The sequence below is a fragment of the Euwallacea fornicatus genome, chromosome 12 (genome assembly GCF_040115645.1).
Source record: "Euwallacea fornicatus isolate EFF26 chromosome 12, ASM4011564v1, whole genome shotgun sequence".
Classification (NCBI taxonomy): domain Eukaryota; kingdom Metazoa; phylum Arthropoda; class Insecta; order Coleoptera; family Curculionidae; genus Euwallacea; species Euwallacea fornicatus.
The window spans coordinates 902,361-928,863 of NC_089552.1; the positions used below are offsets into that span (position 1 = coordinate 902,361).

A 26,503-nucleotide genomic window follows, 5' to 3' on the forward strand; every position below is an offset into this window, starting at 1 on the left:
ACCTCTACTGCTACTTAACAGAAAGCGCAATCGACGATTTTGTGGTTATGTTATGTTGTTTACTAATTTATAAAATAATTCAATAATTTTCGTAAAAAGCGTTAAACATGAGCTATTTTGGCATAGATCGCTTATTCACCCTCCTCAAAACAGTTAAAGACTATGGAGGCATCAAGGCATCCCTCTACAAACTGTACAGGTAAAATTATTATGTAATAGTCTCTTCTACCCTATCACAAGAGTTCATTCACACTCAAATGACCCCTAAAACCTCTTCAGGATGGACTCCTTAAGGCCAGGAACCTTGGTGGGCACTGACAAGTATGGCAACAAATATTATGAGAATAAGATGTACTTTTACGGAAGAAATCGTTGGATTGAGTATGCTCCAAAATATGGTAAGTGAAAAAGACTTCAGACCCCACGTCAGATTAAAATGAGTCGAGTTTAGGGCTGGAGTATGATGGAAGTCAAGTACCTGCAGAGTGGTATGGGTGGCTGCACTACAAGACAGATTTGCTTCCTTTCAATGATCCTAGCAGGCCTAAACACAAGTGGATGATGGATCATACCCCAAACATGAGCGGAACCCCACAACAGTATACACCTTATTCCACCACACAACCCAAAATTGAGGCATGGCAGCCACCCAGGAAATGAAAGGTGGCCTTCATAAGTTAATGTAAATAGTGAGAAACATTTAGAGTATTTCAAACAACAATAACTCAACAATAATACATCAAATACTGAGTGTTGTCTTTATTGCTATGTATTTTACAGGTTAAGCTATTGGGACAATTTCTGGATTCTCAATTATAGTTTCTGAAAAATGTTCCTTCTCTCTGTGACAAGACAAAACATGTCTTGTTAGCGACGAAATAAATCGATAAGAACAGGAACATATGGAACACCTAAAACCACATTGAAAGTTTACAAAATAACTCACGAAAATGCGCCTTACTGATACATTGCTTCTTCTCCCTCATGTATCTCTGTATGCCGCTGTAAATTCGAGTATCTAGAAAATTGCCTTGCACACACATGACAACTAAAAATCTTCCTGTCCGTCTCCGGACCTAAAGTAGGGTGGTTCCCTTCGTTTTTTTGTCTGAAAATTAAGGAAATGAATCGCGCGACCAAAATTTGGAAGTGTCAATTTACTTAGTTTTAACTGTCGCACCATCAGACGCCTTAAAATGTTCCGCCATATGTTTAGCTATCCGTGCGGGAGTATTGAAACGGCGCTTGCATTCAACACACTTATACAGACCCTTTTCTTCCATGCTTGTAACTCCATTTGGAGCTTCGAAAAGCTCAGTTTTCATAAGCCTTAAAATTGAAATTTTTATTACAGGCCTTAAACATTTTTTAAAAACTATTAGCCTCACCCCTTCTGCGAATGATACTCTAATGAGTGAACTTTTAATAGGGTGCTTGTTCTAAAGTTTTTTGTGCAGATCTTGCACTGAAATAGAGCGGGTGGATTGACTATCACTCTTGTCGTCCTCTTTCCCTCCTCATTGATGGTGATTTCAATTGTAAGGCTCGCATATCTAGAAATGATTACCATTTAATATACAAGTTGTTACAATTATTCATTACAATCGGATTTGAGACTGAGAGACATATATATAAACCATCTCTCAAACAAAAGTCTATTAATAGCAAAATATTTACTTTTTAAAATTCAACTGTTCATGTTCAATTTCATTAATCCGTTCGTTAATCTGGGAGTTTTCTCGTCCAAAAATCGTTTCTTTTGAATTGTTATCGGGAATAAATTGCCACTGTTCAGAAAATGAATCATCCTCCAACTTGAACTCCCTCACCATATAACCACTACAAAACGAAACTGCTTTTTCATACCAATGCTTGATGTGATTGAATGTCTTCTCCACGATCTAAAGAAAAAGTAATCCTGATTTACTTCAAACAAATAACTTCCTAATTCTTTACCTTAATGATAACTATTTTATTCCGTAACTTCCTCATCACACTGTCCATATTCATCAAACCAGCCATGGTTTTGGAAATAATGTCAAAGCAACCTTTAGAAACCTTTTTGTTTTGAATAATAATTTTAGAGCGATCGCTCGCTGCAATCAACGTATTGTCAGGCTCTACTGAAATATCTCCCAAGGGTTCATTGTCATTATTAACAGCCTCAACAATGGGAGTCTTATTTACTAGAGCAGCTATACTTGGAGCTACACTATTACAGTTTTTTGAGACTCTATAAGTACGAGGTTTTGTTGATAGAAAGTTATGAGTGAGACTTGTTGGATTTTGCTGGAAACAATATGCTCAAGAAACATTCTGTTGGCCCTCCATTGTAAAGTGGACTCACTGGGTTCTTCTTAGCTGAAATTTGGGAACTCTGCCTCATATTTTTAAGAAAATTCCTATTTTCAATATCAGCCTTTTCCATTACATTTACAATCTTCCCTACTAGTTTTTTCCCAGTATCAGTTTGTCCCAACTCTATCTTTCGGTTTATAAGCTTCTTTAAGTTATTAAAAGACGATTTTGCTGTGGATTAAATCTTTATGATGAAGCAAGCAATACAAAATATTGCAATTATACCTGTATTTTTCGTTGTAACGCTATTTACTTTTTTGTCCAAGGCTCTAGATAAGGTGATGACTTGCCCAGTCTTAATGTTGTGCCCTATATAAGGTTTGGGGTACAAATACAGTGTTGCTTTTTATTTGGACTGCTTCTGGAGAGTTTCTTGTCAGAGGCGACAAAGCACTTTAAATATTGATTGTGGGCCTACGCCTGTGTCGTCATAAAAAAGTTGTTAGATAAAACATAAGGTTTAAAGAATAGTTTTACAGTTGTTATATTTAAAATAACTTACCAAAAGCAGTCTAAATATCAGGAAACACTTTGTTTACAGAATGCCTTAAATTGGAAGGTTTTACTGGATATCTCAGTTATTATTAAAGATAGGGACATATTGTCAACTCTCTGTAATAACATTATCTCCCAATATGTCATAAAAATAGAAACAGACATTTCTATTTTACTTCTGATTTATACAACTTCAACACAATTGCAAAACCTACATATTTCTATCTTCAATAATAATGCACACATCTCTTAAATCATCAAATTTAAGACCCTGTTACCTGTATATCTAACAAAATGTTAGATGCTCACCTTTGATTTGATTTAAATCTATAAAATTCTCGTAGGTTTCTTCACTACTTCTTTCCACAGATGAGGAATCAACATAACTGTTACCACTGTATTCCTCTCCAACAACTTCTGACAAGTCTAAAGGATGGTCCAGCAGTTGCAGATGGATTTTTCCATCTCTTAGTACACCATATTGCACACTTCCACACATATAAACTGATTAAAGGTGAATTTTTCAAAACAACCACATACTTATTTGAGGTATTGGTCATCGCCTGTTGGCTTAAGAGTAGCTGCTCTAAATCCATCACCCCTTCAAATTGTCCCAAAAATTCTTCACTAACTTGAGTTTGGATGTTGGAATCATAAATGTCTAACTGAGCCATTTCATATTGCTCCTCCTGAATCATTTGCTCAGTTAAATTAAAAGAGTAACATGATTATAAATACTTACTGAAGCTGGGAGAAGTGCCTGGGAGTCTTGAATGTAAAACATTTGCTGGTCACCATCCTCAGTGTTTATTAAAAACCCATTATTACTGAGATCAATGTTGCTAGCATATTCAACATAATCTTCATTATTACTACTTGAGGCCAGTATCTGCAAGAATTCTTCCTCTTGTTCCTTAGAAATAATGACTTCATCTAATGTTAAAACCCATGAAAGATTTTAAAGTTCGAATTCATTGTAATTACCAGTATTTTCTTCACCAGAATACTGACTGAAGTCATTTCCATCCTGAAGAATCAACATCTGCCCTTCTGAAGTAACTAAAGTACCATTCACAAGCAGTGCCTTACTGCCATCTTCCAGAATGAACTACCAATAAGGGTGACTTTAATTTGGGATTCTAAAGAGTTTAAGAGACCTAGAAGGGGTCGAATAGGGGCGGTGTAGGAGATTAGGAAACTAAGAGGAAGTTTGAAAGAATTTTCTAAAGGGTGTTATTTGGGTTCTAAATAAATCTTGACCTACATTGGTAGTGTTAAAATCATTGGTCTCTCCTAAAACCATTTCTTCTCCATTACATTGAATGTAATGAACTGGGTTGGTTTGACTGAAATCTGTCTTTTCCCTTCCTTCAAGAGTACTATTGGTTATATAGCCTGGAAATTCCATTCTTGCGTGATAAGGGGCGATTGCGATGAACTGCCAAACTGTGAAATGTTTATTAAATGATTTGTAGGTAAATTGAAGAAATTTTTGGGTTCGTGGAGTTTTTCAAATTTTGAATTTCAATCGGTAAGAAAAAGTTTTCCTACCTTCTCTCAGGCGGTTGCTCCTTTGTCCCTGTCGGTAAATCCAAAAATCAAAAATGGTTGACGAATTTAGACCATAGACTTAATCTGTCATGGACTATTTAGAAACTTTGTGGATTAAGTCTTAGTTCTATCTCTCTCGTTCAACAGCTCTTCAGTACTTGGCGAATGCTCTCTGTATCGCACGAGAACTTAAATTAAACTTTCAAGTCTCCCCTAGATATATCAAGAGACATCGAAATGAAATCTGACACCTATCAGGTGGTTTTAGTTAGGTTATGTATTTTTCTCATTAACAGCTATCTAGTCACTCAACAATTAATAAGATATTTTTTTCAACTGTTAGATTAAATTTAAATAAAATTTAGTGGCACCAGTTATGGCGGTTCTTGCGTTAGATTTCACCTTAGACCCTAAGCTCTCCGAAACTAATTCCCTATCCGTTACGGCAACAAATATCGAGAAATCAATGAAAGAAGTTTTGATGGATTTGAACCTGGTAACTGCTTTCAATTTAGAGGGCGGCCTAGTGAAAATATTCACCGCCGAGGGGGGGTCCGTGGTGAACTTGAGGCTTTTCCCCACTGGGTTGGTATCACTCAATGTGGATTATTTTAAAGGTGATAAGGATAATGCTTCAGCGACCTTCGAGGTAGGTTTTAACTCCAGGTCTTAAACCATCTACTCTGAAGAAAATACTGAGGAAATGTACTGGTAATATGAAGGTACAGGTTGATGTGCACATAAAATGTACATATTCAAAAAATTATATAAGGAACATTTTTTTACAAAATTTTTCCAATTCTATGAAATCCAGATGTAACATCTGTAGTCTCTTATCTCCATTACAGATTGTCCAAAAATTAGAGTCTAATATTATTAAAACGGTAAATGGAATTAAATGGACGCGTTCTTTGCCAAGTATACAACCAGATAAAGCCTTGCGCTTCTACCTCACTTCGGGTAATACATACTATTAATCAGAAGGTGCATTGTTTAATCATCAATTTTCATAGATAGCAGAGTTATTGAGTATGACATAGACAAGCTTGTTTTCGAAGAAGTAACTCCATATCAAAAAGTTCAAATTGTTCATTCAACCACTCTAGGAAACATACTGGTTTTAGACAATTTGCAAAGTATGTTAGGGTTATATGAGCAAAATATATACTATTGTAATTTCATTATTACCTCTTATTAGATTTGAGTGAAGCAGACTTAGTTTACACTGAAACTCTCATGCAACGGGGAAAAGAAAATTTCAAAGATAAAAACATTTTAATTCTGGGTAATATCCGTTTGGACAAAGACTGAAGTTCTTAATGATTCTAGTACTTTTAGGAGGAGGTGATGGAGCTCTTTTATATGAGCTCCTTAAGGAACAACCCAAGGAGGTTATAATGTTGGAAATCGATGAAGTAGTAATGAAGGCATGTGCTAAATACATGCGTTCAGTGTGTGGGACTGTTTTAGACAACTATGAAGGACCTAATTATAAAGTATTAACACATGCAGTTGTGTACTGCAAACATTCTTATGTTGCGTTAATTTAAGATAATTGTTGGAGATTGCATGCTCTCTCTGGAGCAATATGCCAAAGAGGGCAAAAAGTTTGATTACATATTCGGAGATCTAACTGATGTGCCGATTTCAATTGACCAATCCAAAGAGTTATGGTCTTTTATAAATCAGGCGTTGGTGTTGAGCTTCAGTGTTCTCAAGGCTGATGGCAAGTTTATGACCCATGTAAGTGCCTTGATTGTTTATGTTCAATCGTTATATTGCCAAATTGGTCTCAAGGTTACGGGGACTAGTTCCTGGAGTGCCTTGGATTTGTATGCGAAACAATTAGAGAAAATTTATCCTCCAGTTAAATTCACTATGGATAAAGCCTTTGTGCCTTCTTTTTATGAAGAATGGATCTTTTGTCAAATTGGCTTCGAAAGCAAGGAATAACGTTTGGTTACATCCGGGGCTGAGCTGACCGTAGATATTATAATTAGACTAAGATTTAGGGCGTTTCTAGCATTTTTCTTGCTTCAATGCAAGTTATCCTATGAACCTAAGAGATGATATTGTTAGTTAGCTCTTAAGGCTGGGCAGTAGTTAAGAAATAAAAAACCATAAGAAGAGAAACTGATCGCTTTCTTTAGGGTTTCACAGGAAGTGGATTTTTGATTTCTAAGTAAATTGTTACAGATCTAAGATTATTTGCTTTGTTATGATATAATACAAGTGTTTTTGGATATAGTTTATTTCCGTTTCTGTTTATTTGTGTACGAGTCTTAGCTTAATTTTGTTACTATTTTTCAGTATTTTTTAAAGGTATTAATGCCTATATTCACCAAAGGTGCTAAGATTTGCATAGATTTAGATAGGTATTTTCCATAGGCGTTTATTATTATTGTCATACTGTTGAAATGAAACAATAAACAGCTTCTTCAATTTCAATTTGGTCAACTTCGGGCAATTATTTTAGTAATATTTAGATCGTCACCCCTCTTACTAGATAACGCTTGGAAGATATAAAGGCACTTCATCATCTGGATGGCGGTTTTTCTGGGAGCTAGAACTTCGGGGATTACAAATTTCGACCTTGCGCGCCAGCCTTGTTAAGACCGGCCCTGTGGATATCTTCACAATTATAACGAGTGATTGATTAGTAATGATTTTTATTTCAATAGGTATAAAAGGAGAGATTAACAAAAGATATATTAAAGAGCTTTTAACATACACAATAGAACAGATATGATATTGTTACAACGACTTTATTACAACCTACGATAATAAAGCTTTAAGCATTTATTCGCACAGCCAATTTTACAATATCTTATTTACAATAACTTCCATAAATTTTTGGTTTCGAGTAATATATTTGAACATTTGAATTTTTGTATTGGTAAGTACGTATATTAATATTTAATAAAACCAGCGTTAAATAAAAGGTAAAGCAGGTAAAACCGACTAGCCTCCATTATTATGCGTACGTTATCGAAATAAAGTTGCACATAGGCCTGTGGCTGATACAGGAAAATAGTCTCGTATATAAGTAGGTACCTAATTACAAACTTTATCGCTACAGAATCATCCCCCTCATTCACCCCTATCAAGTGAATTATTTAGCCTTAAAATTGCAGCCTCGCTCTTAACTCTTAAGCTGAATCTAGTGTACCACCTTCGTTTTTGTGCGAACCGTCCCTGGAGTGATTCTCGTACTCCACCACCAATCCCTCGTCATTAGGCTTCAAAGAGTCACTATCAATATGTAGTTTGACATCTGTGGGGGCCGCCACCATGGATCCGTGAGGGCCCAGTACTAAATGCGTCACGTCCATGCCTGTAAGTAAACTCTTGAGGTAACTAAGGGCCAGATAGTCAATGTGCTGTTAACTTTAACTGGCACCGTAGTTCCGGTCAGACTGTTTCTTTCCATGGAAACTAGCTCGATATTAAAGTTAACAGTAGATCCATAATTAGGCCCTAAAGCATGGTAAATGGCTACCTAAATGCTGCTCCTCTCCAAGGTAGTGGTGTTGGTGATGGTTACCGGTGTGGTGATGAGTAGCCTGGTGTTGGTGGTGACTTTGATGGTGGTGCTTGTTGCTGGAGCCATGAGTCGGCTTCAAGTCTGAGTCTACCACGTCGTTGGGGTGGGGAGCGACTCCCATACCGATGTGAGAACCTGAAGTGGGAAGAAAATGCTTTAAAAGTGTACAATATTAATGGAGATGGCAATTTGCTTGTTCTTATGTCTGTAGTTAAAGTTCGTGTCTAAAGCCGCCTGGACTAACCCGGACTCACCTTTCTGGTGGCTTGGAGCGGGATCCATCCCGAAAGCCTTGGGCGAACTCTCCAAGTCTTTAACAATCTTCTCGTTTTTTTTCTCTGTGTCAAGATACTTCTCCAAACTATCCGTTTCCGTGTTCTGCAAACACATGAACAACTCAGTCTTGAAAGAGAACGAATCTTTCATCCACCTACCGCATTTTCAGCGTTTTGGTAAGTCTCGAACCACTTCTTAAGCTTATTCTTCAGCTTGATGTCGTTCTCGAAATGCTGCTTCTTTGAATTCTGGGCGTCGAACAGGTCTAAAATTTTCAACCATCATTAGGGTAACACCCGCAGATTTCATGAAAGAATTCATAGTTCAATTCGTGAATTTATTCATGACAAAAATGATCGGGGTGATGGCGGGTTTACACTGCTCAAAAGAATCTAAGAAGTAAGCACACTTTTGGCTATAAACTTTATAAAATTACATTAATTCACAATAAATTCACATATAATTTATTCATTACGTCGTGTTACCACTATAATCATTACGAATTATGGCAACGTCTGGACATACTCAAAATCACTGTATCTATAGTGTGTTGGAGTAAACGTTGCCACTGATCCTGAAGATGTTCTGAAGGGTCAAATTGCCATGAACACGCACCATGAGCGAATTAAGTTGCCTTTGCAGTATGTCCCCCATACGTGCTCTATGGGATTAAAGTCGAGTGATTATGGTGGCCAATTCATAAGCGTTACATTGTTGTCCCTGAACCAAGGCGGAGTAGCATCGCTAATTGCGGATGAGTATTGTCTTGCATATAGAAGAGTTCTACGCAGCCAACATATGCAAAAAGAAAGTTCGAGCACATGGTCATGGTAACGATCAAACAAGCTCGGTTCGCTGATGCAACATAAGACCACTTCATGTTACCATAGAACCTCCTCCTTAATTAAGGACTTCCTGAAAAATGCCTCTCTCATTCGAATCGTCCTGTTTCACGCCAAACACGTTGTTTTGGTCGAAATTCAAGCCGTGACTCATATGTGAATTACACGTTGGCCCATTCTTGAATATGAAGATTTGTTAACAATTGTCCTTGGCCATAGATAATTTTGAGCAGTGTATATAAAGACATGCAGCTGTTGCTGTTGCTACTCCCATAACCGAAGAAATCTCTAGTCGTACAATACCTGGATGGATGTAATCTTCACTAGCCCTACTGCTCTCCTGAGCCACGTACAAATGCATGGGCAGCTCCATGGTGTTAGTATCGTTAATGGCGCAGTCTTCCACGCGGATCTTTCCGCAGCTCTGGCAGGAGCAGTTCATAATTACCTGCACCCGCTTCTGCAGCACTTTAATCTGGTCAGCGTCGTTGGAATCGGCCTTCAAGTTCACCTAAAAAAAAAACCTGTTCGAATGTATCTCTACAGAAACCCCATTGCTGGAAAACCGACGTGATAGCACCTAATTTCCGAAGGCTGGCAGCTGTCGCAATAGGGCCCGATCAGTTCCCCGGGTTCCGCAGGTTCGCTCTTGGGGATGCTGTAGCTGAAGCAGGCCCCCACACAGACGTTGTTCTGGATGGTGACGGGTTCGAAGCCTGGAGCCGAAACAACCTGCTGAATTTGCGTTGTTTGGCACCAGGAGTGTTTTTCTGGGTAGAGGACTATGTTGTGGACCTGGGACAGTCGCGACAAAAGGGGAGGTGGTTTAGCGTAAACAGAAAGATAATTTTGAAACGTACTTTGTGTTCCTGCTCGCCGAGGACGAAAGCGACGCAAAGCAGCAGGAGCGACGAGAAGGCAGGCCCCAAGACAGCCCTGAAATACAATTTGCTTTCAGTGTTTTCTAACTATTTGCGTATTCCTCTGCGACTCCTATTTCGCTGATCTTCAGCTATTTCGCCTCGTCGGCTTTAGAGCCCAACGAAGTCCGCCCCTGTGTTTTTTAATTACTTAAGAATAGTTCAGACACGGTTTTTACAAAATTAACTATTGTTGTACACGTCGATATGGATCTTAAGGAAGGAATGGCTGAAATCCTCGAGACCTGTCCTGTTGCTAAAAACAAGTTTTCTTCGTTGTACAGTACCAGAGAAGTACCTACTAAAACGTGATGTCTTTTCGCGTCCATTTCAAGATTATAATCTAAAAACTAGAACTTGCAGTACTAGTTTCCGCGATATACGTGCAAGCAGCCAATCAACGACAATATTAAATTACACTAGAATACATTTCAGGTCCAGTGGCGTGCTTTAGAAGTAGTGGCGCGAATGCTTTGAAAAGCGGAATCTATCTGTAGATATTCGCCATTTGAACAACAATAAATGATTACTATCTCCTCGGGGGGAGCATTTGATGGTACTCGATATCCCAAAGGTTATCAATCAAGCTTTAAAGAAAAATCTGATTGAATGCCGTAGCTAATTTCTATTTGCATAAATTAATATTTATGAGTTAGAATTCTTACATTGGACTTTGAATGGGTTCTATATTCGATATTTTCTGTTTGAGTATTTTTATTGCTCATTATACACAAGGGTTTTACCCAATTATACGGCTTTCTAGTGACAAAATGGTGAATGTAATGCGGCTTTTTTCTTGAAATTTCATGCATTTCTCGACCTGTTTTTTAGTGATACTGCGCCACTGCTCGGAAAACTGAAAGCTTGATTGGAGATATAAAGCGCCAGTTAGATTTAAGGAACCAGTTGTAAGGTATTTTTTGGGTACTTATCACTAAAGAATTAGAAATTTCCTACATTGCTTTGGCATTAAAATTCCTGTAAATGCGCCACAGAGGTGCATTTAAATGGAATGTACAGAGTTTTCTACATCTAACTGCACCCATGCATCCATAATCAATCAAAAGGCTGCAAAAGGAGTACTCCTTATTTACACAAAATATTATTAAAGGGACAGCACGGCGAGTTATATGGCTTACTCTACATATTTTCGGTGTTTGGGTTAAAAACTGATTTTTTATTAAAAGAAAATTTCCAAAACGCTTCCAGTTTTCTAAGAATCCGAGACACTCTTACTGAGTGCAAGCGCGCACATCACAAGATCCGCCACTTCTGACCTACTCGACTGTTGCAATAATTGGATCAACCCAATTTCTCGTTTTTCCTCTCCATCATCAGTGCCCACTTACATCTCAAACAGCCTCACACTTTAACAGCACGGCAGTCCGAACTGGTCTCAAAGTTCATCACCACCTAAACCCAAATCATTGTGCTCAACAATCAAATCGATAATGCCAATTTATGGGTTCTTTATCTGGTTCTTTCTTATTACGAATAAACGAAGTGGACTATCGGACGGCGCCGTGAGGTCAACTCGCGAGAAACAAACTGAGAATCGGAAACCGCTGCCCGCGAAGGTAACTTGTTGATCTCGTAAAAAAGAACACCTGTTGGGAAGGTGAGAGAGGTGGACTTATGGGGGCAAGAGGGGGGTTTTGTCGTCGAAAACGTTTTGCACATGGAAATCAACGAGGATGTTGTAATAGGTATCTGCCGTTGAATTACTTGGAAACTTGAGAGGCCGGAGAAGATGCAGCGATTGGTCCAACAAATCTGATTAAATGCCAAGTGGCATAGGGGAAATTGACTTTCAAGGCAAATGGCACTAAGAATGACCACTGTTTCAAGACTTTCATGGCTTCATTTCAACCCATCGATCAAGAGTCGGAGATAGCCCAGCCAATGGATCAGAGAGGCTGATGAGGGAGGCCTCCCATCAGAAAGCCTGTGGGTGCTTTCCCAACGAATGTAACACAAATAAATAAGGGCGATAAGTCATCTCTTTACTGAGTAATTTTTTTTTAATATTGCGAATCGAGACAGTCCCAATTGGTCCACCTTCTGTATGTATTTGAAGCACTGCATAACGTGAGCTTTGAGGCACGAAATAAGTATATTTAGGGTTTTTTGGATCACTTTCACGCATTTATCTTTACGAATTATGGTAGATACCTCATAAATGTAACCTCCAAGGTTATAGATAAAAGTAATTATTTTTGAATGTGCGCTACCTACATTTTTGCAGAGAGGTACACTAATTGCGGTAGCGTCCTGTGTACGAAGTATTACGTATAATTACATAATTTTAAACATGTTTTTCTGACAATATATTACAAGTTGATGTGGGCACGCTCTGGTGCTGTTAACAGATAACCGACCTACCTATACTACGTATAATAAAATAAATTAGTTCAGCGTCTAGCTGAACCGACCCACAGATTGGATGGAGATGAGTAAGATGAAGTAATAATGTTTCTAACGATTAGCATAACCAGAATCAAACGAAAAGTATCTGTGAAAGCCAAAATGTATTCCTAAATATGAAAATACAAAAACTGGATTTATCGATCTGAATTAATGGATACATCGTTGATCTCTGCCTCTCATCAGAGGAACTTTTTAATCAAAACGTGCATTATTATAGTAATTACCGCATAATTAAGTGTATGAATTGCACAATATTCACAGCCACATGCAACACAGAAGTAGGAATTATTACTTATTACATTATGGTTCGATACTAATAGCGCCTACTTTAGTAGTGGTTGGGTACGGCATGTATGACTTGTTGGCAGACCGCGTCCTATCTCACGTGCCGGAAAGCACTTAAATATTCCTCGGTTTAAGTAATTATTGTGGTGCTTAAGAAAAAACTTTATTGCTATATCGAGAATGCTGCATGCTGAATGAATGATCTCTCTGAGGCTACAGTGATCTTCACCGTCTCTTTTATATGGTTTGCTATGCCTACAAGCACCCCCTCAAGTAAGATATAATGCTTAAATTGCCTAATATTCAGCTGATATCAGCTATTTTCCAAGAAATTTTTAAGGAATATCTTATTCAATAATTAAGAGCGGATAAGAAACTATTAGTTTGTTAGCTGATTTTCAGCTTTATAATTAGTATAAATCAGTCATAAAGTAATAATTAGATAAATGCGGGTGCATCGTAGTTGAATTACTGGAAATCCTTCTCTGTTGGAATCATTTTGAGGCGAAGACGGTCCTGTGCTCTCTGTGGTGAGATATTCAGACGTTTGCTTTGTCATGAGGATGTCATGCGCTTATTAAGTATTTTGATTCTGCTTAGAAACGACCCTTGCCCAGATTACAAAAGCGAAAAGGGCTCTAAAATTGCTCCATTTATGTAATAGAAATAAGATTTCATATACTCCATATTCCCTCCTTTTGCAAGGCGCGAACACCCGATTTCACGTTTCAAGCTAAAAGCATTTTCTCTCTCCGTCTGAGCTCGCAAGCGAGGATTGCAATAGACGAAGACAGCCTTTGTCCCATGAAAACTTCAAGGCTGTAACCGGCGCATCCGCATAATCCCCTATTTAAATTGTTGTTCCCCCTATCAGAGGTCGCTTTTGTCCGAAAGCTATTTTTATTTAGCGAGTGTGGTGAATTTGCCAATTTTCATTTCGACCTGTCTGTCGTCTTTTGCTTGCCGCGCTCGTGCCGTGTGATTGCAGTGTTTCTTATCTGATTTTCCTTTAATTTCTGATAATCGTCAAGTTCGTGATAATTGGAACTTAAAGTGTGTTTTGTTGGATTGAATGCCCATATTTCTATCGCACGCCGTATCGAGTTGCAAAAGAGTTGCAAACCTCTGGAAATTCAAGGCCTGCTGTGGCGGAGATTTTCTTGTGGCGCAAGTCCTAAATAAAGGTGTTCCAGCCCGTTGATTTTCGATTTTTAAGTACGAAAATGAAGATTTATAAACTTTTAATATTAATCGAGATTATTAGAAGCTCCAAGACTGTTTTTCAGTGCGATAACTCGTTGTAAAGGGGCCCACCTTTTCACGGAAAGTGAGGTTAGTACCGCGAACTGATTCCAGCAACGTGTGACGTAACTCAGTTGCTCATTAAAGCAAATTTCTGCTAGTGACTAATCAATTAAGTGGAAGACATTTAAGGAAGATTTTAGGACTGCCGATTTACGCCCCATTAAAATCAAACAGTTCCGAAACAACGATTTTGGAATTTACCGTACCTTCTATTGTTAATTTAATGCATCTTCACAATTCGCTCCCTATTATGTATTCAAGTGATTTTAACAAATACATTAAGGTGGTTTGTGGGAAATATTTGGATAGGATTTGCGAGATTTCCGCAAACAAAATGCACCAGATTGAATGCTCCTTCTTCTCCACCGAGGCAGCCTACCGAGCAAAGAACGATCCTGGGGATTGACAGAGGCTGCTCCCCACATCTTATTATGCTTATTTGACACATATTTGATGTCTTCTAATGGTTTGATGGAGTTGTGTGTAAAAGGTGAGTATCTCCCTTTTGAGTAAATAAAGAAAACATGCCTTATGTAACATGTCATGGGGCAGTTGCTTTGAAACCTGTTAGTGAGGTCAGGCTTACATGGAATTAAGATTAACATGTGACGATGTGGCTACCTTTATTAGATACTTAAATTGGATTACATAATGGGATCACAATTTTAATTATCTAAGAGAAAGACTGATAAGATATCACCTTCATGGCAAGAATGTAGGACATATTGAATTAGGGAACGTGTAGTTTTTAATAGTCAGCTTTAAACACGTAGCAGTTTTAATATTTTGATTTGCAAAATGTTGCTTTCAGTTATCATTGCAGTTGCTCTTATCAAGTAATGATCAAAGGGGTTTCAATTGAGTAAACATCAGTGTAAGTGAGTGCAAATAGTTGCTACTATTATGTAAAGCTCCAGGGCTCTTGGGGTAAAAGTAAGAGTGGAACAAAGAAAGTCAGGAGAGAAGGCTCTAATATGTCATTAGATTGGCCTTTAGTGCAGATACAACTTAGTAAACTTTGCCTGCAGATCACCTGCAGTGTACTCTCCACTGTAGTCACCAGAAGTAGGAAGACAAATTACAGGTAGGTTCCTATTATTTTCCATAAGATTCTTTGAAATATTACTAGAAATTCTGTAGTATTGTTATGAATTCTTGCGTAGTTTGATGAATAAATAACAGCTTGGCTCTGAGCTATTATTACCTCAATTCTCTTCTTTTTCTACAGAATATGAGTAAAGCATACAAAACCAGTGACAATAAAGGTGACGTGATGAGGAAGTGTAGTTGATTATATCAGGGCGCAGCTCGATGGTAACTTCTTTGCATTATGAACGAAGGACGAAATGGAACGAGAGAAATCGAGCAATTCGAAGTTAATTCGGAACGTATTGCCTCGAAAAGCAATTGAAGTATCGATGTTGGTCCTGGTGACTATCAGTGGTGGACGGACCCAAATTTAATTCTAAAGGCCGTGAGTCATGGGACAAAAGCCCACGCCGCCAGTGGCTGCTCAGGGAACTGGGTTTTGCAGGGACAACACACTTAATGTTGCTCTGAAAGTCTTGCTGCTATCTACTCGTTTATTATTATTATCATGTTATAAGTTTTTGAAATATAATATTCTAAAAATATACTGGCAATTCTTATGCATCTTGAGTCAAGCCGATTAAAACCCACGTTGAGATCTCCTCTGAAACGACTCGTGATTTGTAGGTATCAGCGATTGTCAAGATCCCTGATATCGTGAATTTTGAATTCCAGTGCTAAATTTTACGCAGCAACACGATGAGGAGTCGGCCGTGATCATTGATGAATCACAGGCAACATTGCTTGTAGAGGTTTTCACGAAATTCTATATTTATACAAGATTAAAGAATATCCTTTTAAGTCTCTTCAAAATCGTTGCTAAATACATGATAAACCGAAACCATCTGTCACGAGGCGTCTGCTCCCTATAATAATATCTATTGTCTGTTTCTAACAAATCCACTCGACAAAATGCCTCCCAGTTATACCATTCAAGCATGGCAAGATCACGGCTGTTTAACACAATTCAAGGCAACTGTTACCTGTTGGAGATAGGGTATTGTTACTGGCAAATGTGTTAGTGCAACACTTGAGGATTTATGACGAGTTCAAAGCATTTTTTGTGTTTTTCAGATCTCTATACTAAGGAGTAAACCACTTATCTCGGTGTCACTTGTTTGAGTTCATAGAATATGTGGCTGAGAGTACGCCGAAAAGGAGAGAAGAGATTTCTGCAGGAGATATCGAATAGTGTCTGCGAATAAGCGCTATTTGGAACTTATTTATTTTTTTTTTATTAGACTGTGTATGTGGTCTTCGGGAGACTAAACTGATACTACGAGCGCAAGTGTTTCGCAATAAGACTCGTCCAGCTGATAGTGTATTAATCGTTTAAATAATTGTACGTCGTAATTTTAATTGTTAGAGTGATTGCTGTAATACTTAGTGATTCGACAATGGGAGGTGACAATATATTTTCGATGTTGTTCAAGAGGAAGGAAGGACCCAACTTGCGGACCTTAGAGCAGATCGAAGGACTGTTGGGAGGTTTGTACAAAGCAGTTTTGGTAGTAGAAGTTGGTTAATTCTCTTTAAACCGAAGACACCGTTTCCTGCGTGTCGCAGGATGGAATTTCCCATTCTCAACTTGTTTGCCCGATTATCAGGCGTTAGAAAAAAAATGATAAATTCTCGTCTTATCTTTCCAATTGCAGAGGCTAAGTCATCCGTTGCAGGTAGTGAATCTACTATTACGGCGATGTACCTGAGCGATTACCATCGGTCGTTGAGTTTCTGAGTAGTTCAGTTTAAATAACAATTCAAATCTCTCTTGAAACAGTACTCGACTCATCACAATGCAATTTTTGCCACACGAATCGCCCATTATATCGTCCATGTTTCTTGACCTATGAACTCTGCAAATAATATTATGCACTTTTATTGAAATTGGATTCGATCGCCTCCAGATCCCGGTTGCTTCATTGTCCCATTTCGTGGCTTATCGTTCCCGCCTTAAGCTCTTACGCAATGTTTTCTTACGAAATACACTGACTCAATTTCAGAGTTAAGGCACCGCAACAAGCTCAGTTAAAATGCGTAACACAATCTGGTGTTTTCTGATGGTTAATTTGTTGTCATTTCATTGTAATTAACTGGGAATCCCTTGATAGTTTTTAATCGGATTGATTGCGCCTTGCAAGGTGACATCCACGGAATATTAATAATTTAAGTGGTTCTCCTCCCCGGGGATTTTCCCACAAGCCAGGCAGATCATTTAGAATCAGTGCGTGTGCCTGCACATATTAAAGTGGATTTTTTGATCTTGAACACGCGCCCAAAACCGAAAAAACGCTCTGGGGAGCAGCTAGATCTCTGTAGCTACATATATCACGAAATTTAGGTACGAATATAACGTGGACGGTTTCAGGACCCTCTTGGTAACGTGCTGTTCCACGGACAATAAACCACTACTAATCCTTTGGGATTTCTGTCCCTAATCTTTGAGTTAGCAATCATCTAACGCTTCTCTCGTACTCCGTGCAGATATGCCGACCGTTCACGTGTTTCTCCTGATCTTTCCTCCCTATTTTTTCATCGTACCGCATCGTATCACTTAATAGAGAGCTTTCGCCCCATAGTCCCCCCCGAGTCACTCAAAGTAATTAAGATGTGCGGTAAATGGTACTTACCGCACGGCTGTAGAAAACCCACTTTAAATCATCAGTGTGCTTTAAACAAGGTTTAAATGGACAAATGTGCGCAAAGGAAAGAGGAGAAGAGAAAGATTCAGGACTCTCATCGTTATCTCAGTATTGACTCTTACTTAAGTGCCTTGGCACCGTTTATATCACCATTCCTCTGACTTTTATCACCACCACAATCATTTCATATCTCAAACCTGTTCAATTTCAACACGCTTCAAAAGTATCTGATTATAATTTAAAATATATTCAGTTTGCAAAACTTCCTCTCTGTTGTAGTATTAGTAGTTGTGATCTTGATGAATCATCATATTGGGAATGGTAAGTTTAACACCATAATATAGGTACCATTAAGTTACGTAACAAATGGGAAATTTACCACGTTCCACCCTTATTACAGGGAATCATCCCAACGACTACAAGATGTTCATCAACAAAGGCCAAGACGACGAAATGGAAATATTCTACTATCGCATCAGCCAGGTGAAAACAGCCTTAACGTATTTGGGCTTCGTGTTTACCTGCGGACTACTCAGGCTGATCTACCATTGGGTACCGCACTTATATTTGCTGTCCACTTGTGTTAATTGCAAGATTAACGAGGCCGAGAAGATGCTGATAGTGGTAAGTCGAGATGAGAGAGAAAGAAGGAAAGGATTAGAATGGATGTTTATGCATTTAAAGATCATTAATTCGTTGCTCAAGAATGTTGAAAAAAGTATAAAAAATGAAAAGTGCTCGGAGGTGTTTGCAAAATAACCATCTGAGGAAGTGAGTGTAGGTGGATGTCTTGTACGGATTGATGGCGCTTCTGGCCGCTCGTTTTGCATTATTCCGCATTTCTCCAGGAGTTGTATAACGGAAAACACAAAATCTACCATGTGAAGCCGCTGAAGGTACTGACCCCCGAATCTGTGGCCGAAATGAAACACGAAGATGACGTGTTGCACCATCAAAATAACAGCGAGGAGATTGTCCTGCCGCAGGCGTTGTCGGTTCATTTCGAAAAGGGCGAGTTCCGGGAAGTGGACAAGTAAGTGACGTCTTTAATCAGTTTAATTGCTGGATAATGAACGCCGATGTTCCCCAGATTAATATTGTTTAGCGTGAAAAAAGTGACCTATTTGTACGATACCACTAAAGGACAATTTGTAAAACTGGCCGGCTTGGATAATGGGGTCCCTTGCGACGTCTTTCATCAATACAAACCGTTAACGACCAGTGAAAATTTTATGAGGTACTTTGAGGCATAATTAGTTTGTCAATTATGAGTAATTACTTCCTTGCAGGCGGCTAGTGTACGGAGCCAATCTGATCCTAGTCAAAGAGTCGTCCATAGGGACTTTACTCTTTTTGGAAGTCCTCAACCCGTTCTACATCTTCCAACTCTTTAGTTTCATTTTGTGGTTTAGCGACGAGTACTATTACTATGCGGCTGCCATTATGCTTATGTCGGTGTTTGGAATTGTAATGTCAGTTAGGCAGACCAGGAAGGTAAGTCTCAAGGCAATATTAAGGTGTGAAACAAACCTGATGATTGGTAGGCACAAGTTCAGTAGGTGCCTTGTTACGGAACGAACTTTTCATCCGTCCGTTGTATGCGCCTGAAAAATCTCAGCGATCACTACAACAATGTAACACCTAACGAACGCGAATTATGTATATTTTATTTTATATCGTTAATTTATTTACAAAAGTTTTAGATTACAGATTAAAACAAAGAAATGTTTCTTGCAAATATGGCGAACGCAACTTTTATCTACGTAGGTCCCTGACGTATTAAGTGTTTATCAAAACCTGCAAGGGTCAAACGCATTTACTGTTTACTTTATAAATATTTGACTATTTACTTGCAAGAAAGCGAATATTGCGTCGTTTCAAATTATGTTTAGACTAGAATTAATGCCAATATGGTCGCAGAAAAAGATGTATGTTTAATTGAAGGAAGAGAATGCTTGTGGACACGACTGCAACGTTTCGAACGATAGATTTCTGACTAGGGTTACTAAAGTTGCTTGGCAATAACGTTACATTTGCAGTAATTCGTTGTACCGGCCGCAAATCGGCACAGTGCAGCACGAGGTAAATGGATCTGCTCCGACGGTATCCAGTAAAAAGCATATTAACAGCAGGTTGAAGGTCCTTTTATCTGAATCTAGGTGTTGCGGGAATCAATTAATTGTTACTGCTAGTGATAAACAGCTATTTTTATTATTTTTAGAAATGGTTTGGTAGCCGAGTGATTTATTCGCATCGCGTCAATTTTTAGAAATCACGATTTTATAACTTTGAGGACATTGTTTCAATAACAACTTTCTAGTATAGATACAGCCCTATAACAAAGAATTTTACTGAGTGTAGATACAGGGAAATTTAGCTTTCAAGTGTTTGTTCAGAATATTAAGCGTAAATATTTCCTTGCAGAACCAACGTAACTTAAAATCAACGGTTCACTCAAGCGACGTCTGCACCGTGCTTCGCCGTCCTCCTAAGACGGCTGATTACGACGATCTGAACGATCATGGATACACCACAGAAACAGTGTCAACAGACCTCTTGGTTCCTGGAGACATAATGGAGATACCGTCTCATGGATGCGTGATGCATTGCGATGCTATCTTGTTAACTGGCAATTGTATTTTAAACGAAGCGATGTTGACAGGTAAGATAAGGAATAAAGCGGCACTTTAGGGATCATTTCCACGGCGACTATTTGAATGAAAATGTTCTGTCTTAGGAGAAAGCGTTCCAGTAACCAAAATATCCTTGCCCAACTTCCCCAACTTAAGCTACGACCCCAAAGAGCATGCCAAACACACGCTTTTCTGCGGCACTCAAGTGATTCAGACCCGCTATTTCGACAATGAGAAAGTTCTAGCCGTGGTCATTCGCACCAGTTTTTCTACCTCCAAAGGCAGCTTGGTTCGCAGTATTTTATATCCACCCCCTGTGGATTTCCGCTTCGAGAAGGACAGCTACAAGTTCGTACTCTTTTTAGCCGTGGTGGCTACCATTGGGTTTATTTACACGTTGGTGTCCAAGGTACTTAGAAATTTCATATTTATTGCATTACGCTTTTTGAGTATTAAACGAAAATAGATTTTGCATGGAGTTCCTGCAAGGGAAATTATTCTTCAAGCCTTGGATTTGATCACCGTGGTAGTACCTCCAGCTTTGCCTGCTGCCATGACTGTAGGGAGGTTGAACGCGCAAATACGGCTCAAAAACAAGAAGATTTTCTGCATTTCGCCGAGAACCATTAATGTTTCTGGGAGCATTAATTGCGTTTGTTTCGATAAGGTAAGAACAGGAGTACTTGACGATGCTTTGCGACATTTTTTGACCCTCTGTCCACTTAAACGAACTTTTTCTCTATTTTTTTCCCTTTGTCATGGGTTTTAGACTGGTACATTAACAGAGGATGGCCTGGATCTACTCTGCGTAGTACCGGCAGATAAAACCACCTTCAAAACGTCCATAGAGAACGTAGAAAACATGGCCTACGATACCTTTTTGTATGGTTTGGTCTGCTGTCATTCGCTAACCATAATTGATAAGCAAATAGTTGGGGATCCGCTGGATTTAAAGATGTTCGAGTCGACTAAATGGGTGATGGAGGAAATGAACGACGTGGCCGATAATAACAAATTTGACATGCTCTTTCCGACTGTGCTAAAACCGCCCAAGAACCGAGCGTCAATTAACCAAAATCTTATGGAAGAGACCCAAATTGGTATGTTAAATTAAGATTCTTATTGTAAGATTTGGTCTTAGAATTGTGAACACGTGACTTGTAATGTGTTTGTTTGTTAAAGGTATTTTGAGGGAGTTTCCCTTTTCGAGCAGCTCTCAGCGCATGGGAGTGATCGTAAGGAGGCTTAACGGCACTCATTTTGAGTACTTCTGCAAGGGATCACCGGAAATGATATTGAATTTCGTCAAGAAAGAGACGGTACCTGCCGATTTCCACGACGTATTAGAGAGCTATACCCAGGAGGGCTACAGAGTCATTGCTATGGCCCATAAACAGTTGCGATTGAGCTACACAAAGGTGAGGAATATAGAAAAACTGTACATATGACAAGATAATGTTAAGCTGAGTATATTTAAAAACTCACTAGGTAATAAATATGAGTGGTGGAAAGCGATACATGTTGACTACAACTACGTCTAACAGGCACTTCTCATGTTTTTATTTTACTCAATTTCCATTGGTATTCAGGTACAAAAAGTCCAGCGCGAAGTCATAGAGACAGACTTAAACTTCTTGGGCCTAATCATCCTGGAGAATCGACTCAAGCCTGAAACGTTCCCAAGTATACAAGCCTTGAACGAGGCCAATATGAGGGTCATTATGGTCACCGGTGAGTGTTCTGGCCTGTTTTTCCTTTAATTTCGTTACGAAAGTTTACGTGCTGTAGGTGACAACATACTGACAGCCATCTCAGTAGCTAAAGACTGCGACATCGTTCTGCCCTCTCAGAGCATCATAACGGTAAACAGCGATAATAGTAATCCCCCGAATCTGTACTATACTCTTACCACGACAAAAGACCGTTCGAAAGCCATCAAAGGTACATTAATGAAAACTGATTTATTTAGCTGAACTGCTCTAGAATCCCCTTTACAGATGTCTCAGTAATGTCGAACTCCATAAGCGCTGTGAGTCTGGAGACCCTAGAGAGCCAACTTCATACAAATTCGATCAGCACAGCTCACGACCAGCAGGTCGTTCAAACCAGCAACGGAATGGTTAAAAGTGCAGGATTATTGAACAATTATAGATTTGCCATGACTGGGAAGACATGGGGCGCAGTGAAGGAGTTTTTCCCAGAACTGCTGCCGAGGATATGTACCAGAGGTAAGTGAGCTTTTGTTGAGGGAATACGGTGATATTTAGATATTTTCTTTATAGGGACGATTTTTGCCAGAATGTCTCCCGAACAGAAGCAGCAATTGGTCCAGGAGCTACAGAGTTTAGGATATTATGTTGGTGAGTGCGAGATGGAAATTAAAAAAAAAACGATTTAATCTAATTTCTCAGCTATGTGCGGTGACGGCGCGAACGATTGCGGTGCCCTCAAGGCGGCCCACACCGGTATCTCTCTATCTGAAGCTGAATCTAGCGTGGCATCACCCTTCACTTCCAAGAACCCCAACATAACATGCGTTTTGGACGTAATCCGAGAGGGGCGCGCCGCCCTTGTGACCAGTTTCGGCATCTTCAAGTACATGGCTGGCTATTCTTTATGTCAGTTCGTTTCCGTGCTGATCCTCTATTCGATACAGAGCAATCTGACAGACATGGAGTTTCTATACATCGATCTGTTCATTATCTCCATATTTGCATTTTTCTTCGGGAAAACTGAGGCTTATCCAGGGAAACTGCACAAGCACACCCCAATGAGTAGTCTGATTAGTTTGTCTCCGATTCTATCGCTGATTATGCATATGCTTTTGGTAACGATATTTCAAGTGGCTGCTTTGGAACACCTTAGGATGGAACCTTGGTACGAACCCTTTAATTCTACCGATGTGGAGAAAGTGGCCTGTTACGAGAATTTTGCCATCTTTACAGTTTCCAGCTTCCAGTACATTATCCTGGCCATCGTATTCTCCAAGGGATATCCATACAGGAAGAGCATGTTTACCAATTACGGGTTTATAATTTCGTGCTTTGCGGTCACTGGTATTTCCGTGTATCTGGCATTATATCCTTCACAGTTTTTCAAAAACTGGTTCGACCTGGAGGTGCCCGAGAGCCTGGACTTCCGTCTGTACATGTTAGGATATGCGGCAGCTAATTTTGTACTCAGTATTGTGGTGGAGCAATTTTTCATCGAGAGGCTGCTCTTCCGGCATTTGCGCTTTAAATTCCACAACGTAAACAAGTCTAAGAAGCGATACATGGCAATAGAGCGAGAGCTGAACAGGGACAGTAGGTGGCCAGTACTAACGTCAGACTTTAAGAGTGCTGCCAGTCCGCTAACATCTGCCCCTGAATGCCATGCTGAGATTGTTGTAGAGCGCCAGAACAAATTCGATAAGAACCACGTGCTGAATAAGTTATTCGACAACGGCAACGGCCTGGTCTCGGATGGGAACTCCACCTTCACCACTCCGACTCACATTTTGGGAACTCCCAATCACGAATACGGCACTCCCATTCATCAGCTGCCGTTCCCTTCTAGCCCCAGCAGAAGCGACACTTTCAAGTCGGTCAGCAACAATCAGAGTAGCTACGACATGGCCAGCTCCGAGTTGAACATCCCAGATATACCTCTCGACGACGACGTGGCGGTCATTTCGATAACCTCCAGAAAAAATTCAGTAAACATATGTTTCGTGAAGGAGGACGAGGCTGCGATGCGGCACTCGCCGCAGGCCTACTCCCACTTTAACGCGTTCGGTATCAGTAAGAGTCCTCCCGAAGGCAGGAACGAGGAGAATTTAAGATTAGAGTTAAACAATTTCGATATCAATAGGTGATACAATGTAGTTCGGTTTAGGGTTTGTTTTCAGAGCGATTTTATAGTGTGGCGGAAAATCGGGAATTTCATGGAGTTAGCGGGGTGAGAGTTCGGGTTTCTTTGATTCATAAGGCTGAATCAAAGTCGTGGGCAAACTGTAAATTCACTGATTTGAAATTAGGATCGAGACAGGTGTGCTCGAATTCAACCGTTGCAAGTTCATATCATCAGTTTCATATAGTCATAGGTACTTTCCGGTATAGGTTCCGCACGACTGTCGCTACCAGTCGAACGTGAACTTCTTAATGAATTTGAAGACTGATCAAAATCAACATAAAATTGTCTAAAATTGCCTGTTTAAGCGGTAGAGAAGTGAATCGGACACACACGGCGTACTTCCCTATTTACCAATCGCAATGGATATTCAAAATTATCGTGAGATTTGATTAAGGCACCCAGTTAGGCTTTTACGATTCAGCATTACGAGTTGGAATTTATATGTTTTCCAATTCACTTATCGATTGTGATGGAATATTGAGAAATCAGGCTGTTTGAGCTAGTGGTCTAAATTCAGTACTTAATTTATTGTGCATCAGATTTCGTGAGAATTCCCGATTGTTACCAAACATAGGTATTATGTTTTTTATGCAAAAGATTAGTTTTCTATTAGCTTATAGTTGTTCAAAATATTAGGTAAGTACTTAGTCTTCGTGGTACCAGCGAGGTATTTGAAAGTACCAGTTTGAAGGTATATAAAATTGGTTATGCGCTTCCCTTTTTAATAAACGATACCCTCGTATGCTTTAGATACAGAATTTTTAAAACGCTTCATAGTTTGATTATATTTAAGGGTAACGTAAGGTATTAATTGTCTAGTTAGAATTGAATTTCTGTTGGGTATCATACTGTTTGGTCATTTTTTTATCGTAATGCTTGCAATGTCCTTTTAAGTATTAATTCGATAAGATTTTTCTACTGTAAAAAATTAAGTATTTGCCTCTGCTACACAAGCAGCACTAACGTCTAAGTATTAATTCACTGTTACTGTGTTTTTAAGGCCATAAAATTAGTCAAATTGTTGTATCCTATTAGGGCATTATTTTACTTAATTTACACATACTACATTTTTTCTTAATACTTGCAATAAACTTAATAACTTCTAGTCGCTTAACTAGATCCGAAGTGGTGAATCATTTAAAGGAAAAACTCCCAAAATCCTGAATAGCAGAGCATTACAACAGTCACTAACACAACCTTAAAACTTAATACATTTTATGCAATGCCGGTAATGAAATCTGTATTTTACAGAAAACTGTAATGGCTATAACGAAACCTACATTTTGCAGAAAACTCCTGTCAACAACGAAATCTGTATTTTACAGAATACTGCAATACCGATAAAGAAACATTTTTTAGAAAACTGTAACGTCGGTAACGAAACTTACATTTTGCAGAAAACTGTAATCCTTAGTAACCACAGGATTATACGTTTTGGATATGGTGTAGCTTTCTTTTTTGTTTTTTTTTTTATTTCAGAAAAAATATTGCTGAATTTATTTCATTCCTCTTTGACTTTGAGTAACGTTTCGATCAGTGACTCTGAAGTTAGTGCGCTCCCGCATGTCTGCAATTTCTTTCTTTGAGTTTATGCAGTTTCCACAGTCCGGCTTCGCTTTTCCGACGAGGTGTGCAAAAGCTCTAAAGCCTCCGTGACTACTAAGCGCCTGAGCCAGATAATAATTCAGGCGTCTATGTTTGGACGACACTCAGGCTTCGAGTTTTTTGAGACTAATTTCTTAACCATTGACCCTCATCCTCAAGTCTCATTAAGCGAACCTGCTATTTCTGGATGGTCAAATTCCTGGCCGCTTCACAATCGGCCCCGTGATTTGGGAAAGAGCGCTAAGTTGCGTTATCTCTTCCATTAAAAGATCTGCAGGGAGAATCCCCGCGAATGCTTGCGCCGCTTTGTAAAAGACAGAATGGTACACGCATCCTTTTTTATTCTCCTCATATAACCCCAAATTGGGGCAACAGAGGATCGTGGACTGCGTTACCTTGTAAAGTACGAGATTTTTTTAAGCTAATAATCAGTCTGTCGCTGGCACAATCCTTTGCAGTTGCCGTAGTTTATTTAAATTTTTACTGCATATGTGAAACGTGACCTGTTGTCACCAAATTGTCTACAATAATGAAACATGCCAACGCACGTGAACAGAACTTACACCGATCGAACGGTGAAACTCTATTGCATGTGCATGAAACATTTTAAACAATATAAGGGAATGAAGTGCCCCTC

The 26,503-nt window shown here is 39.1% G+C and overlaps 5 protein-coding genes across 6 annotated transcripts; 3 read left to right on the forward strand and 2 right to left on the reverse strand.

The window, feature by feature from the left end:
• Positions 1-9: 9 nt before the first annotated feature.
• On the forward strand, positions 10-751 carry ND-B17.2 (NADH dehydrogenase (ubiquinone) B17.2 subunit). The gene is made up of 3 exons (XM_066288526.1): positions 10-199; positions 280-398; positions 452-751. The coding sequence occupies exons 1-3, from the start codon at positions 108-110 to the stop codon at positions 658-660; spliced, it is 420 nt and encodes a 139-aa protein (XP_066144623.1). The 5' UTR covers positions 10-107; the 3' UTR covers positions 661-751.
• LOC136342572 (uncharacterized) lies at positions 745-4,565 on the reverse strand. 2 transcript variants are annotated; one of them, XM_066288520.1, is made up of 14 exons: positions 4,405-4,565; positions 4,118-4,299; positions 3,838-3,961; positions 3,596-3,780; positions 3,394-3,542; positions 3,163-3,341; positions 2,584-2,667; positions 2,348-2,529; positions 1,957-2,289; positions 1,678-1,901; positions 1,389-1,553; positions 1,162-1,329; positions 962-1,108; positions 745-911 (listed from the first exon to the last, which is right to left on the reverse strand). In XM_066288520.1, exons 2-14 carry the CDS (start codon positions 4,259-4,261, stop codon positions 782-784), a joined length of 2,214 nt encoding a protein of 737 aa, XP_066144617.1. In that variant the 5' UTR covers positions 4,262-4,299; positions 4,405-4,565; the 3' UTR covers positions 745-781. The 2 variants fall into 2 exon arrangements, with proteins under 2 accessions (XP_066144617.1, XP_066144616.1); XM_066288519.1 differs by having other exon boundaries at positions 3,596-3,786; positions 4,405-4,563.
• A 95-nt stretch (positions 4,566-4,660) lies between these two features.
• On the forward strand, positions 4,661-6,852 carry Sms (spermine synthase). Its single transcript, XM_066288522.1, has 7 exons — positions 4,661-5,053; positions 5,253-5,364; positions 5,418-5,540; positions 5,603-5,689; positions 5,743-5,900; positions 5,956-6,147; positions 6,202-6,852. The coding sequence occupies exons 1-7, from the start codon at positions 4,781-4,783 to the stop codon at positions 6,355-6,357; spliced, it is 1,101 nt and encodes a 366-aa protein (XP_066144619.1). The 5' UTR covers positions 4,661-4,780; the 3' UTR covers positions 6,358-6,852.
• A 204-nt stretch (positions 6,853-7,056) lies between these two features.
• On the reverse strand, positions 7,057-11,568 carry LOC136342573 (uncharacterized). Its single transcript, XM_066288521.1, has 8 exons — positions 11,336-11,568; positions 9,927-10,002; positions 9,637-9,861; positions 9,370-9,577; positions 8,383-8,489; positions 8,203-8,326; positions 7,904-8,083; positions 7,057-7,738 (listed from the first exon to the last, which is right to left on the reverse strand). Coding segments are annotated over exons 1-8 (1,107 nt in total). The 5' UTR covers positions 11,338-11,568; the 3' UTR covers positions 7,057-7,553.
• A 4,522-nt stretch (positions 11,569-16,090) lies between these two features.
• On the forward strand, positions 16,091-25,375 carry LOC136342570 (polyamine-transporting ATPase 13A3-like). The gene is made up of 16 exons (XM_066288512.1): positions 16,091-16,107; positions 16,167-16,580; positions 18,135-18,358; positions 18,583-18,767; positions 18,825-18,971; positions 19,024-19,228; positions 20,159-20,396; positions 20,472-20,776; positions 20,834-21,034; positions 21,137-21,467; positions 21,550-21,785; positions 21,957-22,098; positions 22,156-22,308; positions 22,365-22,595; positions 22,650-22,727; positions 22,779-25,375. The coding sequence occupies exons 2-16, from the start codon at positions 16,490-16,492 to the stop codon at positions 24,221-24,223; spliced, it is 4,212 nt and encodes a 1,403-aa protein (XP_066144609.1). The 5' UTR covers positions 16,091-16,107; positions 16,167-16,489; the 3' UTR covers positions 24,224-25,375.
• Positions 25,376-26,503: the final 1,128 nt, after the last annotated feature.